The following is a 16,461-nucleotide window of genomic DNA, read 5'->3' as shown; positions in this document are numbered from 1 at the left end:
ATGTGTATTTAAAGACATTTTAATTAGTGCAAAAAATTGCAGGAGGGAATATAAAAAAAAGTAATTAACAAAGACATTCGCGACCCCCCTGTTGAAGACCTCTGCACTAGAAAATAAAACCCTCAAACGATTAGTTGTTTAAAATTTTTACTTTTGCTTCCTCGATCTCTCCTTTTGGTGGTATGTCTTAAAAGATAAGATTTTCCAAGCAATTTAGAATTGAAAGTAGTGGCTTAGGAACTGTTTTATAAAGGGAACTGAAACTAATAAGCTATAAATTTATGCAACATGAGTTTTACCTGGAGAGAACCAACACAGAAAAGAAAGTTCTGGGCCGGTAATGGAACCCAGGATTTTTTTGCTGCAAGGCATTATTGCTACAAACTGCGCTAAGATGCAGCCCACCCTCATAATCTTATTTACTAACTAAGACCAATTTAACTTATTAAATGTCTTAAATATCTATTGTATACATAGGTTAAATTAAAAACAGCTTCTTATCTTGTAAATGTTTTAAATTGCAATTAAAAATAGTACAAGCTTTATTTTTATTTGTCTTCTTTTCATTAACTTTACAGATTGTCTTTAATGACATAAATAAAAAAAAAAACATACCGTAAAATCAACAATTTCAAAACATATATCATCTCAAGGCACTTTACAGTTCACCAGATCATGCATTCAAATTGATTCAAAGTTTTCTATCTAAGGAAAACAAGTTGATTGCATTGACTTATTGACTCGAATGCAATCCATCACACCAAGCATGCTTGTAGCGACAGTGGAGAGTAAAAACTCCCTTTTAACAGGAAGAAACGTCCAGCAGAACCAGGCTCAGTGTGAGCGGCCATCTGCCGAGGCCAGCTGGGGTTCAAGCAGACAGAAGCAGAGATACAAAAGGCAGCTGTAAAAGGCAGCCCTGTCCAGGAAACACACAGCCAGGCAGACGAGCTCTGAGCCAGCTCCCATGTCGGAGGATGAAGAGAGCACATCCAGCCAGTCACAGTCACGACAAAGGTGTTGATGGCAGCCTCCGATATCTTCATCAACATCAGATATATTGGCAGTTGGCAAAGAACTCTTAAATGTGTATTACTGCCTTTCTTGTTGCTAGTTAGCTTAACTCTAAATAAAGGAATGTTTACTTTAAATTATTAGCATTATGAATTTCTCACAATGCAAGTGATCATTATTTAACAAATATAAGGTGATAATACCATATTCTTGCTATCCTAGTTAATTCATATATTCTATGTCTGGACCGCTATTGGATTTAACAGAGCAGTCTGTGGTTGTTGCAAATGCAGTTACCATGGTTATGCATCAATGACCTTTAAAAGTCAAATTTCATTTCATGTGCTATTTCCTATTACATGGAAAGCACCTCAGATCCAGGAATGAAACCTAAATGTGCTGTGTCTCATTTCATGTGTTGTGGTAGGGAAAGTAAAACCTAAAGATCACCTTGGATACATCATCCCAGTGATGCAGCATATTCAGAGCATCATGCTGTGGGGATGCTTTTCTGCCACAGGCAGAGTTGATGGAAATATGGATATGGATTCATAAAGGAAAATTCTAGAAGAAACGCAGTCATAGGCTGTACACAACTGAGACTGTTCTTGAAGTTCATTTTTCAGGGTTATGGGCCCAACAAAGGCTACAATAAAATTAGATTAAATCACACTTATTTGAGAACTACCTAGTTAAAGTTCAGACCTAAATCCATTAAAGATTTCTATTCACATGCATTCTCCATTACATCTGACTGAGGTATTATGCAAAGAAGACCAGATAAATATGTAAAATATTTTGAGAAATGCAAAAAAGATGTATTCACTATAGCATACACTATTTTTTTGTTGGTCTGTCAGTCAAATAAAATCCCATTCAATTCCATAAAATAATTTGACTTTCTAATGAGATAGTCTTTATATATTTTGACAAGGATTTCACCACCCCTATTTATCAGAATGATCTTATAACAACAACATAACAGAGGTAATATGCGCCCTCCTCCTCAATTAGACCTAAAAACAGGAAAAAAAAAACTAAAACTGTTCCAGATGCAGAGATAATAAAGTGATGTTATCTATCAAGCAGCAACCGGAAGTAGACCAAAAACATTGTTGTAAAGATGGACAAGCGGAAGGATGGACGCGTGCATGGAGGAGGAGGATCGGTGGGTGTGTCTCTGCCCATGTCTGACGCGCTACTGGGACGCATGCCCTGTTGTGCGCACTGCGCGTCCTGGCCTGTCAGTAGCAGCCGGGTTTGAAACGTAGGCAATGAAATCGGTGAGGTCACGTATTTTTAAGCCCCACGACGGGATAAACCATCCTTCAGCGGCGGCATAAACAAACGTGAAGTCGGTCTGGATCGTTTCGACGCTCGCCGGAGCCGCTTTGGAAACGGATCGGCCGCTTGTTGGTTTGATGACAGAGGTAAGAAGAGGATTCACACCTCGGCTCCCCAAACAGTCCTGCTCATTGTTTGGGCCGTGGGGGGAGGGTCGTAAATGGCTGCATGCATGTTGTTTCAGCCCCTTACTTTGTATTACAGCTCCATGTATTTCCCCAACTTAATAATTACTGCCGCCAATGTAGAAAAATACATCTATGCAGCGTTTGGATTAGGCACAGGCTCTACAGTCATCACCGACGGCACTGTCATAGTGCGCTACAGATGCCATTATGTCCTCCATAATAATGTGTTTATGTGGCGTCCAGCCCCAGATTAATCTGTTTGAATCAGTTCAGCAGGCATCTCTGTTTCCGGATGCCGCATTTCAATCATGTACCTCAAATGTGACTCAGTGGGCTCCTTTTCCCTTTACCTGAGGGAGTGATGCAACATTACCTTTGGCTGGGTTCATAATATTTGATAAAATAATTCAAATGTCGCACGTTCTTATAATAAACACTTTGTGAACAGTTATAGCCACATAATATGTGGTGTTGCATGGTTATTGGCACCTTCCACAAGGTCACTGCAGCCTCTAAAGGTCACTGCTAAAGGGGCTTTGTGTTTGTATCACGGAATATTAATGGAAAGTTGGGTGGAAGGAAAAAATGAGGTAGGAGATGCAAACGTGCAGAGCCACACAATATATGGAATAGAGATTCTCCTTACAGTTGTGACTTATATGTTATCACAGTCAAAGTATTCTTGAATGCAATATTTCTGAGCCTTTTGATATAGATTTTAGGGAAGAAGATGCTTGAGCTTATGGTGAGGGACAAGAGTAGTGAGGAAATTGTAGATTATGCATAGGTTTTGTCCTTGCAATATGGTAATTTTTTTTCTAATAATGTATAGCTTCAAGCTGGAACTGCTGTAGTCCCTTTATAAGTCATGTCTGAAGCAAAATTGTAGTTGTTCATTATCAGCCATCTTAACCGTCAAGAAATGAATGTGTGTTATGATTATACATTTTTGTGATTTTATATATATATATATATATATATATATATATATATATATATATCTATATATATATATATATATATATATATATCAAATCCCTGATGATATCTTAATTTATATTAAAAAATACACATGAATAATAGCCTTTAAAATAATTATTCTAAAAGTTATTACAAGTAATCAGTTTTACTAAGCTGTTTTCTATATAGAAGTAGGCTTGAGTGAGTTTAAAACAGTAAGCCCACAGAATGACTCTCTTGTACATCTGTTCATATATATATATATATATATACCACTTTTCTGGGTGGCCTGAATAGTGTGCAGCAACGTTGATAGAAATGAATTTTCTTTATAATATTGCTGTAATAGTGAAAGAGATAAGGCAATGGAGCCAGCAAGCAGATAAAATCAGAAGAAAATCAGGACATAAACTAACTTTACTAATGTAGGAAATACAATCTTGAACATGTTTGTTTGAACCAGAAAATGGCAGTGTGTGTGGCAGTTTTCTGGTTCTGCTTATAAAAGCTGCATAATGGCAACAGCTCAAAAGGTTAGTGTAGAGGAGGGATGTGAAAAGCTGCCATATCTAGCCCATGCAGGGCCCTGTGTGTTTGTTTTTGTTTCTGTTGGGACATCAAACTAAAGTGCAGTATTACAGAGCCTGGCCTCTGATGTGGCTGTATGCAACTTGGCTTGAAAAAACACAATCTGAAAAAGTGTAATTAATTTAGGGGAATAAATAGCTCTTTTAATCATTACATCTTATAGCAAGTCCATTAACATTTATGTGTGTGTGTGTTGGAATTCATCTCATGGCAACATCTCAGGCTCACAGAAAGATTCTTTGCGGTGTCTTGATTTTTATTTACTGATAATCGTAATATTGTAAGAGAAAGCAACCATCCAAGCATAACTCTTATAAGGACAGCTGTCTTCCTGTCTGTATTATAAAAAGAAGCTTCTTTTCTATTTTCATTTCTGCGAGGGAGGTGGATGTTATGGACGTCTTTGTGACGTTGGTGCAACAGAAGGAGAGCTGACTCACTTCATTCTGGCAATTATTTCCCTCATATGGGCTTTCTCTCAGCAGTGTGGAAGAATGAGGAGGGTTGGAGCACTGTTTATGTAACAACTGAAGAAATTGAAAGTTTTATTTATTTTAACCTTTTTGCAAATAGTAGCAAATCTACTGGCACAAACATTTGTTTGGTGTTTTATGCAAGCTGCCTTTGCTCAGAGTGAAATGTGTTTTATACTTGTCTTTGGCTGTACTTTAGACTCGTAGCAATTATCAAAGCTTGATTTTTCCATCAAGGAATTCACTCTCAGTACTTTTTTTGCGTATGATGAAGCAGAGCTCTTAGCTTGCTATTCTGCCATTGCAAATGATGACATCCAATCTTCTGTCCATGTGGGTTTCCAGAATTTGCAGAGAAAGGAAACTGCTTTGAATCAGCATGAAAGGCAGCAAGGTCGGAATAGTTTCTTTGAGTGCAGGAATCTCTTCTTCTATTGGTGTTTTTGTTACTTCTCCATTTGCTCAGCAACTCCTGCAGTATCAGTAGTGTCAGTCTCGCTCTGCTGGATCCTCAGTCCTGTTTCCTTCTTCACAGAGAACACTTCTGGATGCACAGAAAGCAGTAATTGAAGACTTTGCCATGAACAAAAACAAGAGAGACAGAGAGTTCTACAGCGTAGATGTTGGGGATTCAACATTTACAGTACTAAAGCGATACCGAAATCTAAGACCCATCGGATCTGGAGCACAGGGAATCGTCTGGTGAGTAATTCACCATCGTTCATATTCTGCTGACACCTGCTATGACAAAATAACATTTCAACTTTTCCTACACATTGCAGAAAAATTGTGAGGATCAACAACCATTAGATACCATTTTTTGTGAGCTTAATAAATATGGCATTAGGTAAATCTTTATAAGAGATGCCCTCCAAAAATGAACAGCTCATGACTTGTATTTGATGATTAGAGCTAGCTATAAAAAAACTTGTATATGATGGGTTAGCTATTTTCTAAGAACAGTAAGGTATTAAGAATGAAGTTGGTGAAAAAGCTGTTTAAAAGAAAGCATACATTTTCTACATATCAACCTGCCTGCAGTTAACTCAAGCAAAAAGAGAGCAAGACTTTCAACTGATAACAGGAAGGTTCAATGGAGTACAGAAATTATGTCGAACATTTTATAGTCTACGTTAAGGTAAGGATATAACATGCTAGAATCCCATTAAAACGTGAACTCTGTCTTCATTTTTAAGAAAAATATAATGGCATTTTACAAAAATGGCACAGTTAGGCTGAATCTAATACAAGTAATTTATTTTTCATGGCAGAAAAGCCTTATGGTATTTTGAGTGAGCAAGGTGCATCTTTATTTAAAAAAACACTTTTTACAGTTGGGGAAAATGGCAATACACAATTCTGAATGATTCAGCTCTACTTTTTATTTCTTTTTGGACATATGGGCATAAAGACTTTTATTTGTTTCACTCTTTTTGATGCATTTCTCTCGCTATCTTTGCCCTTCAGCTCTGCGTATGACCAAATCCTTGAACGAAATGTTGCCATCAAGAAGCTAAGTCGACCCTTTCAAAACCAAACCCATGCCAAGAGAGCATACAGAGAACTAGTTCTAATGAAATGTGTCAATCACAAAAATGTAAGTGTGCAATATATTTCCTTACTTGTATAATATATGTGTTAATACACCCTAAACATGTTTAAATTTATATAATAGCATGACTAAATCCATTTTCCTTGTTTTATTTTTTTTTAAAGATCATTGGCCTATTAAATGTGTTCACGCCACAGAAATCGTTAGAAGATTTCCAAGATGTGTAAGTAAATAAAAATAGCCTGCGTTGTTACCAGAATCAGATCATGACGTATTACCAAAATGATTCCCTGCCAGGATCATAAACCCTTTTCTGTTCTCTCAGATACTTGGTGATGGAGCTGATGGATGCCAATCTGTGTCAGGTGATTCAAATGGAGCTGGACCACGAGAGACTGTCCTATCTGCTCTATCAGATGCTGTGTGGTATCAAACACCTCCACGGTGCTGGAATCATTCACAGGGTGAGCAGCAGCTGGTGATGAATACACAGCCTGAAGGCAGGCCAACGTTTGGAAGTGTTAAGTCCTGAGCTGGGAAAATTGCAGTGATACTTGACACTGAGGTGTAAGGGAACACAGTCAACTGGCACGATTACGGGATAACTGGATGAATATAGTTCTTTAACTAGTGACAGAAGCATTTAGATAGCTCCATGTACAATGTAAAATAGCCATTCAGTATTGTAACGATCTCTGCTGAAAATAGAGATGGATTAAACACAAACCGACTGAGCCTTAAAATCAGAGCAAAATGCCCTTGAACACCACAGAATTTCCTGCAGCGATTGTGTTGCTGATATCAGCTGATGCTAACATCCAAGCTGACAATGACGGGTGGGTGCATCATTTTGCAATATGCATCAGTAACTAGAAGGGCACTTGGAGTGCAGATCCTCTATAAAGGACATTGGCTATCTAAGTTAAGTTTTCCCCTGTCCACCTGATCCAAACCCAGTTTTCCAAAAAAAGAAACAACACGGTGTGGAGCTCTTCATGTCAGATACTGCATTCATAATTATTATGAGCTCTGGTCAAGATATATTAGCATACACCTTGGAAGTTTTTAAAAACCCAACCCGTCTTTTAAGTAGGTTTCAACATTTAACTTTAAACAATTTTAAGTATGTGTAGATGATACATTAAATCTAGGGCTCAGATACTGAAGATATTAATGCTGTGAGAGAGATCTGTAACTGGATATTACTTTTTTTTTTCAGAAAAATGTCTGAGTTGAATTGGCCACATGCTTTGGATCATTGTCTTCCTGAAACACCTAACAATAGCACATTTCTCAGGTTTTCTGAAGAGGCCATAAGGTTTTTGTACAAAAGTAAAAATGCCATAGAATCGACATGACATCATGCCTTCAAACAAGGTTTCCTTGGTCCTAAAAACAGGCCCACAGCATCATAGATTCTCCACCGGACTTAGCAGCAGCAGAGTGTTTGCTGTTTAAGAGTTAGGTCTTGACCTAAACCCTGTTATCAATGTAAACCTGATCCACAGGTTTATATTGATAATGGAAACGAAAAGCCTTGTAAATATTTTAAAATTAGTTTACATTCCAGTGATTATTTGGGGGTTATTTGTTTTGTTTTATTTGATTGTCAAACTCCTTTCTTAAATTAAAATTAAACTATGTCCTTGTAGGATTTGAAGCCCAGTAATATAGTTGTCAAGTCTGATTGCACACTGAAGATTTTGGACTTTGGCTTGGCTCGGACAGCGGCCACAGGCCTTCTGATGACGCCATATGTGGTTACACGCTACTACAGAGCACCAGAAGTTATCCTTGGCATGGGCTACCAGGCCAATGGTGAGTGATTGGTTTAATACGGTATCTGCTGTCCATTCAATGGCATCATTCTTTTTGGAAGTGAATCATAGCTATGCATTATTGAAATGAATGAATACATTCATTCATTATTCTTTCTTTACCTTAAACTGAATGTTTTTGTGACTAAAACTGTTGTTTTAGAGAAAAGGTTTTTTTATATATATGTTCACTAACAAGCCTGTAACTTGTTAACTAACCTGTTGCTATGTATTCTTCCTCACTACTTTTACTGGCATTGGTTAACGTGGTCCGCTTTTCAGTGGACATATGGTCAGTGGGCTGCATTCTGGCAGAAATGGTGCGCCATAAAATCCTTTTCCCTGGAAGGGACTGTATCCTTCTGTATGCTGAAGTTTCCAACTCAAGTCTTTACTGTTCCTCGCAGGCTTTCTCCTTATTATTTTTAGTTTATTTTTTTTTTTAACGTTTTTTTTGGTTCTTCATTAATTAAAAATATGAACATACAAAAAAATGATAATTCAGCGCCGATAAGTAGTTGCATACTGCAAATTCTAGCAAGGATGTCATTTCTTTTCACATTTATTTATGTTTTTTTCTGCTCAGTAGCAGAAAAGGCCCTGGCTTTTTTCTCTTTCATGCAGAACATTTTAGAATGGCTTCCATTTTCATCTTTTCACCTCTGTCATTCCCTTTAATTTTCACATTTTATCTGTTTTCATAGATTTGTTTTCTCTATTATTTATTTGCATGTCCACCCGTTTGTCTGCCTGGTGTCCACCCCAGTGGATGTGTGGTCAGTGGGCTGCATTGTGGCAGAGATGATCAGGGGAAGTGTGTTGTTCCCTGGCACTGATCGTATCCTTCCCCTCATTGATCATGTCATCATTTCATTATAAAGAAATCCACCAGCATCATGGCGGGCTTATTTTGTTGTTGTCTCATTCTATCCATCACATGCTACATGGCCTACATTGTTTGCACTGCTGCAACTACTGCTGCTGATAAATGGTTCTAGTAAGTGCACTTTCTGGTTGTTGTTTTTTTCTTTAACAGCTGTATAGTTGCTTTAAAGTCTCTTTACTGATACAGTTATCCTTCTTTATATATACACAGGCTGCCATATATTTTTACAAAACCAGTTATCATTCAAGGGTACCTAATTAAAATGAGATTGAATAAGGAAAAAATGCCTCTTAAGCATAATGTACACAAATGATTTACCATTGAATGTGGATAGCATTGTGAATCTTAATATAGCTCCACACAATAAAAATAAATTGGTAACCTTTCATTTTATACAAGTTATCTGTTATTCTGTATCGCTTATTTTGAAGATATGATTTTAAAAATGAGAAAAAAAATATTAACCAAAAAAAAAGAAAAGTTTTGTCCTTTCTGAGGTATAAAATTTAGCTGCAGGTTTGAGTCAAACAAACTTTAGGCCCAGTATTGTTTAATATCTATAAATGAAGAAATTAGTGGTCGATTCAGTCTTAAATGAAAAAACTACTTTTTCTTAAGAGAAACAAAACAAAGCTAGAACACTCAATACAAAGGAATAAGCTGAAAAAGTTGACGTTTTGGTCCAATTGTTAAAAAGGACAAAGTAGTGAGTTAAAAGCGAGGTCTCATTTGGTTCCTTCTGGAAATCTAATGCTTTTATTTTACATTGCGCTTTATAAAAGTGTGATATGGCATGATTTGCGGCAGGGTTTAGTTTCTTCTGGAAGAAACCTGTTTCAAGAAACTTACAACCCTGCTTTGCAGAAAAAGGCATGCAGAACAACATCTGTGCAAGACAGGTTTTTTAAAGTCGAACAATGTTGGAAGATGACAAATCTTCCTACATCTTGATATATTGATTGATTGATTCCACAAGCTCAGCTTCTCACCAGAGTGGGTAATGTATACAATCAACTTTAAGTGATTTCTTTAAATCATGCAATTAAAAAAAAAGTAACTGTTATTAAAAATTTTTAATACAAGTAAATTAATCACTGGATCATAATCATGTCTTTAGTAATCTATTTTAAGTTTAAAAGGAATTTCTGGGTTAATAAGCCAAGGTGTTGGAAGGCTTTTAAAGCTTTTCCTGTTTATCTTTTATCAGCATGTGCAATATTACAGTCATTAATGGACTGAGGATGCAATATTTGTAACGATATTATTTTACGCTATGGAAATCAATTGCATGTTTGGCCGTTTGGATGGACTCTAGCAGCCTTTAAAGCCTACATGTAACTTAAAGTTTACTTTAAGTTTAGTAAACTTAAAGTTTACTAGAGCTCATTAAAAATGACTAGGGAAATTATGTTATTGTTAAAAAAGAAAAGAATGTGGATCTATAGGTTATATCCTTATTGATAATTTTATATTTCAATAATTTATAGCATTCGTACAAAAAAAAAATCATTCAGTACTGGTTTGAGTTTTTTATGCCAGTATTTTAGACTTTTGCTGAATTGGGACGAAGTGTTTTTCCAACAATATCCCCCAGATACAGTATGAGGCATGCTGCCATGTTTTAGTTTTTTTGTTGTTGTTTTTTGGTTGCTCTTTTTGTATTTTAGAGCCAAAGTCATATTGCATACTGCTTTGGTTTTAGAAATTAAAATTAAAAAGCTGTTAATCATTACTGTTAACCTTGTGCTGTGCGTGGGGTGGGTGTACAAACTGTGTGTGTGTGTTTGTGTGTGTGTTTGTTTATATAAACTCAAGGAGAGCTGCATATGTGTGAATCTCAAAGCTAAGTTAAATGTCAGGCTGCCCTTCTGGAGAGATACAATATCAGCTTGTGTTTGTGTGAGGTCCTTTCCTTTAACATTTCCACTTCAGATATCGACCAGTGGAACAAGGTGATTGAGCAGCTAGGTACTCCATCTCAGGATTTTCTAATGAAGCTGAACCACTCAGTGAGAACGTATGTGGAGAATAGACCACGGTACGCAGGATACAGCTTTGAGAAACTCTTTCCAGATGTTTTGTTCCCTGCTGACTCAGACCACAACAAACTAAAAGGTGTTTATATCATCCTCTGAAAGATAAAACCACAATTCTGTGTTTTATCATTGTTATTGTGATTAATACCAATGTACCTTTACCTGTTTGTTATACATTCTCACAGCAAGCCAAGCTAGAGACCTGTTATCCAAGATGTTGGTCATTGATGCATCAAAGCGTATCTCTGTAGATGAAGCCTTGCAGCACCCGTATATTAATGTTTGGTATGATCCTGCTGAAGTGGAGGCGGTAAGTGGACCAATGGCTGAAGATAATTCACAAGTGTTTACTTTATATTTTATTTCTATTAATTATATTATTTATTTATATTGTTTATTTATATTACTGTTTTTATATATTTATTATTTTTTACTATTTTTCAAGGCTGCACTTTTAAAAAAAGATGAAATTGTCCAGTGAGCTGTTCCAAACGAAATTTCTTTTTGTTTTACACTTGTGTACACAAAATGACAAATAAAATCTAAGTCTAAGTCTTGCATCAAATGGATTGGGACGGTGGAAGTTTTACTTGCTATACCAGGGTGTCATTCTTTTGTTTTGTCTTTTTCAGCCTCCTCCAAAGATCCCTGACAGGACACTGGATGAAAGAGATCATACTGTCGAGGAGTGGAAAGGTTAGACAGCCTGCTTGGCTTCCTAGCTCTGCAATTACAACATTCACTTCTCGGGTGACTCACTTTGAAACACAAATAAATACACATCAAGGTCTGCCCTAAGTGATTGTCTTTGAAAAACAGAATGCTATCCAAAACTTTTCATACCACTTGACCTTTTGTCAAATTGGATTGCACCTGCAGCCTTAAATTGTATTGATTTAGGGTTTTTGGTATTAGACCAACAATTTTCCATTGTATGTGAATCAGTTGAGTAGAAGCACCTTTGCTATGATAAAATTAGCGCATGAGGCTCTGTCAGACTTTAGAGAGAGTGCATTATAACCCATATCAATGCGTTTTTTTTTTTTTGTAGCATGTTTTTTTCTCCCACACTTTACATTTGATCACTGCTGCACTTTAAGAAATGGAACTGTCATGAAAGCTGTACAAAATGAAATTGAAATTTTTATACACTCTGTGTATACAAAAGGATAAATGTTGTCTAAGTCTAAATGATCAAATATTGTGCAAGTTTTCCATCTGGATTTTGGTTTGGATTTTGACTAAGTATCTCTAAGATCTTGGGGTTTCCAGCCTTTAGCAGATTTTCCTCAAGGTTTTTTCTTATATTCAGCTCCAACAATTTCCCCATCAACTGTGACCAGCTTCCCTGTCAATGCAGAATAAAAGCACCCCTGTGTTAGAGAATGTTTAATAGGTATTGTTAGGTCAGCTCAGAGAACCTTATTATAACCGTTTAATAGGACCTTTTATGTCTTTCTTTTAACATCATTCCACTAGTCAATAAAACACAGATTTTGTTAAGAGTACAGCTAATAGTTGTCATGTTGACTAGTTCTCCCACCCGAGCTGTGAATCTCTGTAGCTCCTCTAGTTATCATTGGCGACTTGGCTTCTTCTCTGAATAATGCTCCTCTAACAGTTAAATACCAACTTCATCTTAGGCTGGGAATACTCTGTACAATTTTTTTCCAGCCCAAAATTGTTTGATGAGGGTTTAAAAAAGGGTCTTAAAAGTACACAGCTCACGATATATTTTCTTACACTGTACAGCCTGTCACCCTGGGTAGCTGCTCACATGGCCTATATGAATACGGTCTATGTTGTTTGATTTTAATGATACAGTTTATTCTGTGATATTTTCTAACAAAGCTCTGTGTTCTCCCCAGAAATGGTTTAATTATACCAAAGTCAAATGACATACTGGCTGACTTTTTTTTTTTTTTTTTAATAAATTTTTACAAATTCTATTACTCTTGAATGAAATTGGTTTTACTAGATTTGTGTTGTTAGTGTAAAGAGGCTAAACATAGATACCTGCCACCCTTGTCAGCTTGTATCCTTTCTGTAATCAAGCTCTACTTTTGTTTCTTTGTTTCTTTCTAATAAAATGCACAGAAGCTTGTGTTTTTTCATTTGGAAAAAAAAATGTGACAAAGTTTAGGGGGGTTCAAAACCCTCTGGACGGGACTGTAGGTATAAAAAAGAATCACAACTTAAAAGACTGGATCACTTATTTTTTACACACCTGTACGTGTTTTATATTTAAAGATAATTTTAAAGTGTTTGTTTTTCTGCTGTTAGGAAGTCTTCGCAGCATAGGAAAATGATTTAATATCAGTTTCAGTTGTGCAGCAAGATGAGCTCATCTCAATTCCCGTCAGGTGATAATCACCCCTCACTCATTTTTAGAAGGGTCACACATCAGCTTACCCAGTCCAAATTAGAAAGGTATTGGGGTTTGGGATGTGCAGTATGTTATACACCCCAACCTAACTCTAAAGATCGGATGGTCCTGAAAATGCATCAACAATTCCCCCTAATCTTCTCAGCCTCACTTGACCTTTTGCTGCTCTTTTTCTTTTGTTTTTTTCAGAACTAATTTATAAGGAAGTTATTGAATGGGAGGAACGGACCAAGAATGGAGTAATTAGAGGTCAACCAACCGCTCTAGGTGAGTAATCACTAGAACTTAGGTTCTAGTTATGATGGGGGAAATATAAATTTATTTTGAAACTATGCCAGATCAATAACAATGTGGTGTGCAACCCAAAGGTAAACAGAATATTACAAATGACATATAATAACATATAATCAAGAATGATCAAACTTGTATTTTTCTCTAGGTCAAACCTTTATTTAGCTATTTGGCAGACTTACAAAAAACTTTTATTATTACTAAAATCCTGCCTAGATGTGTTTAACAGCATAAGTCTTGAGACTTGGAGACAAAGAGCCACAGTTTGACATCCTTTCCTATACTTTTACTATTACAAATTTCTTTCTCCTCTTGTATTATACTGAAGGCAAGCACTGAAACAAATCCCTTTTGGGGTTGCTTTATTTTATATCTGCATTTCTAAATCTCTTTTATCTATTTTTGTTTTTAGAGTTTTTTCCTCACATAATCTGTTATTCCCTATAAAATACCCATTTAGCTATTTTCTCCTCGTTGAAACAATTTTTTAGCAAAGGTTTATCATCTTCTCTCGTTATGTCATAAGATCAGATCAAAGGAATAATGAAATTTAATCTGAATTGGTTTTAATCCTGCCCAAATTAAAGAAGGTGGCTGAAGACCGGAACAAAACTTTAAAGACAAGGAAACCACACTTCTTAGAGCAGTCTAAAAAGAGAGAACTAATCACCACCAAGATTATGTTGTGTCTTTATTCTCTATTAGTGTCTTTAAACCATATGAAGGACAAATATGCAGCTCTGCAGAAATCTTCTGAATGTTGACATGCACTGCAGTAGCTGAGCATTGCTTAATGCAATTTTTTTTTTTACAATTTTCTATGAATGAACAGTTTTTTTGTTTGTACTTTTTGTTTAAATTATCAACTTATGGTACAGTAATTATAAATAATGTAATTTTAAAAGTTTTGTATCCTTTCTGATGAAATGAGCATCTAAAATTTAAGTTTACATCTTGGGATTGGTTGTGTAAATTAAGAAATGGCGAAAATTTGAAGTCAAGTTTTTCTTTATATTCAATAATTTTTTTTAACAATACAAGGTTACATTTTAGCTGATGTGGTCCACATGAAAAGTCTGAGATCATCAGGAAATGGTGGTGCTCTGTATATTTCACTGAAACTTATGCGTTTGCCTGTTTTTCGCAGCACAGGTGCAGCAGTGATCGACAGTCCTCCTCAGCCCACGTCCGCCTCCTCCTCCTCCTCCTCCTCATCCTCAGCCAACGATGTCTCCTCCATGTCCACGGAGCCGACCGATCCCAGCAGTGACCCCGCTGTGGGCTCAGAGACAGACAGCAGCTTGGACAGTCACACCTCTCTCAGTGCGCTGGCCTGCTGTAGATAACTACCCAAGCACACATCTACTGTATACGTTCAAAACAATACCTTTCCTCATCATTGTGTGTGTGTGTTTGTTGGGAGATTGTTTAGACAAAGGGAACTTCATGGTAGTTTGTAGAGGTTAGCAGTTATTGTACAGTTTGCTCTCTGTCCCCTTTTTACCTATACTGCTGTAATAATTGTGTTTTGAAAATGTTTAATGATTACTGTATTTTTGCTGCAAGAAAAAAACAAAACGCGAAGATGTTTTGATGTGAAACTGTGATGTATGTAATGAAAGGGGTTTGAGTGTACATTATTCTGTTTTTTTTTTCTACTCGCCATTGCAGTCAAAAACCATAACGTTATGACTGCTAAATCCTTTTGCGTATATTTTTGCGTATTTGTTGACTTTTTAAGGAAAGTATTGGTTCTCTCAGATGGCGTTTTTTAGCACTCTTTATCTGAAACTATAAATGAATGATCTTATTTTTAAGCTGTTAATACGTTTTCTTGTAGAAAACAGATCTTGATGTGTCCAAGTTAATATAATTCTTTATACAGATCTGTCTGATCTATTAGCAGGGTTTTATTTTTTTTACTATAAAACATTATAAACAAACCTCATTGTTTGTCGTTTGCAGATGCAGTTTCATTTGTAGATAATCCTTGGTTGGATGGGAGGGAAAGGTGAATGCTTCTGAGAAAAAATGTTGACTTAGAAAGATCAGGGGACTGCTGTAGCATCAGCTACATGTATTGGCACTACAGTGAAGACCTTAAGCTGCAAAATAAATGCATCTATTTTTGCAGTACCATAATCATGGATGGACAATTTTAAAAACTGGACTAACTAAACCTCTAGTCTAGGGCTGCAACTAATGATTATTATGAAAACCAATTTGTCAATAATTTTTTCGATGAATTGATTAATAATCGGATAGCCAAAGTTTCATTAAAGAAGGTTTTTATAGAATTAAACCAAGTGAAACTAAAACTTTTTCACTTGAAGATTTCTGGAGAGAGTATATTGACTTTTTTTTTTATCTGCAAAAAGTATATAATTATTTTTGGTAAGTTTGGATTGCTCTGTCAGCTATTGCAACGTTTTAGTCTCAATATTCCAATTAACAATCAATTCCTGAATTAGTTGACGATTATTTCAGTAATCAATTAATCCGATTGTTTCAGCCCTACTCTAGAATCGAAATGTTACAAAATCCAACCTCTGAGTACAAGTACGCAAATATTGCTACTCTACTTTCTTTGCACAATCTATACAGATTAATGGGATAGAACTCATTATGATCTAAAGTGTTTGGTTTTCCAATTGTTCTAAGTCTGTTGACAGAACAGGTTTACTCCGGTATTGTGTTGTTGCTGAACAGCTTAAAAAAAAGCACAGTATTTAAAAAGATAAGGGGAAAAAAAGTTTAGTTATGACGTGTGTAAGAAGCATTGCTAAGGGAACCTATGAATGCACCTGCTTTGATATTGTTAGAAATTATTGCTCACTAGTAGAAAATAAATGACACTCAAAGATCTGATTTTTCTAAAATGTTTTATGTTAACTGTTTGGTTGCTGAAAGACACATTTTAGTTTCGGTTGTTAACGCCAACAAGTTTGTCCATATCTGGAAATGTTTCCTGTGACTGGAGTGAGGT

General features: G+C 36.1%; 1 protein-coding gene across 3 annotated transcripts; it reads left to right on the top strand.

The window, feature by feature from the left end:
* Positions 1-2,247: 2,247 nt before the first annotated feature.
* mapk8 (mitogen-activated protein kinase 8) lies at positions 2,248-14,851 on the top strand. 3 transcript variants are annotated; one of them, XM_015377657.1, is made up of 12 exons: positions 2,248-2,444; positions 5,043-5,209; positions 5,975-6,104; positions 6,224-6,282; positions 6,385-6,523; positions 7,712-7,877; positions 8,643-8,714; positions 10,695-10,877; positions 10,984-11,108; positions 11,431-11,494; positions 13,374-13,451; positions 14,628-14,851. In XM_015377657.1, the coding sequence occupies exons 1-12, from the start codon at positions 2,436-2,438 to the stop codon at positions 14,819-14,821; spliced, it is 1,386 nt and encodes a 461-aa protein (XP_015233143.1). In that variant the 5' UTR covers positions 2,248-2,435; the 3' UTR covers positions 14,822-14,851. The 3 variants fall into 3 exon arrangements, with proteins under 3 accessions (XP_015233143.1, XP_015233142.1, XP_015233144.1); XM_015377656.1 differs by lacking the exon at positions 8,643-8,714 and adding an exon at positions 8,159-8,230; XM_015377658.1 differs by lacking the exon at positions 8,643-8,714 and adding an exon at positions 8,159-8,230 and having other exon boundaries at positions 2,249-2,444; positions 14,623-14,851.
* The last annotated feature ends 1,610 nt before the right edge of the window (positions 14,852-16,461 follow it).

The sequence above is a fragment of the Cyprinodon variegatus genome, unplaced genomic scaffold (genome assembly GCF_000732505.1).
Source record: "Cyprinodon variegatus isolate N-32 unplaced genomic scaffold, C_variegatus-1.0 Scaffold157, whole genome shotgun sequence".
Taxonomy (NCBI): Eukaryota; Metazoa; Chordata; class Actinopteri; order Cyprinodontiformes; family Cyprinodontidae; genus Cyprinodon; species Cyprinodon variegatus.
Note: the sequence above shows the minus strand (reverse complement) of the source record. Positions and strands in the feature narration are given on the sequence as shown.

Bases quoted from the DNA above. Each gene is read 5' to 3' on its own strand.
- mapk8 (XM_015377657.1), top strand. The intron at 6,524-7,711 runs GTGAGCAGCAGC...ATGTCCTTGTAG, and splicing joins GTGCTGGAATCATTCACAGG to GATTTGAAGCCCAGTAATAT. The intron at 8,715-10,694 runs GTATCCTTCCCC...TTTCCACTTCAG, and splicing joins GTTGTTCCCTGGCACTGATC to ATATCGACCAGTGGAACAAG.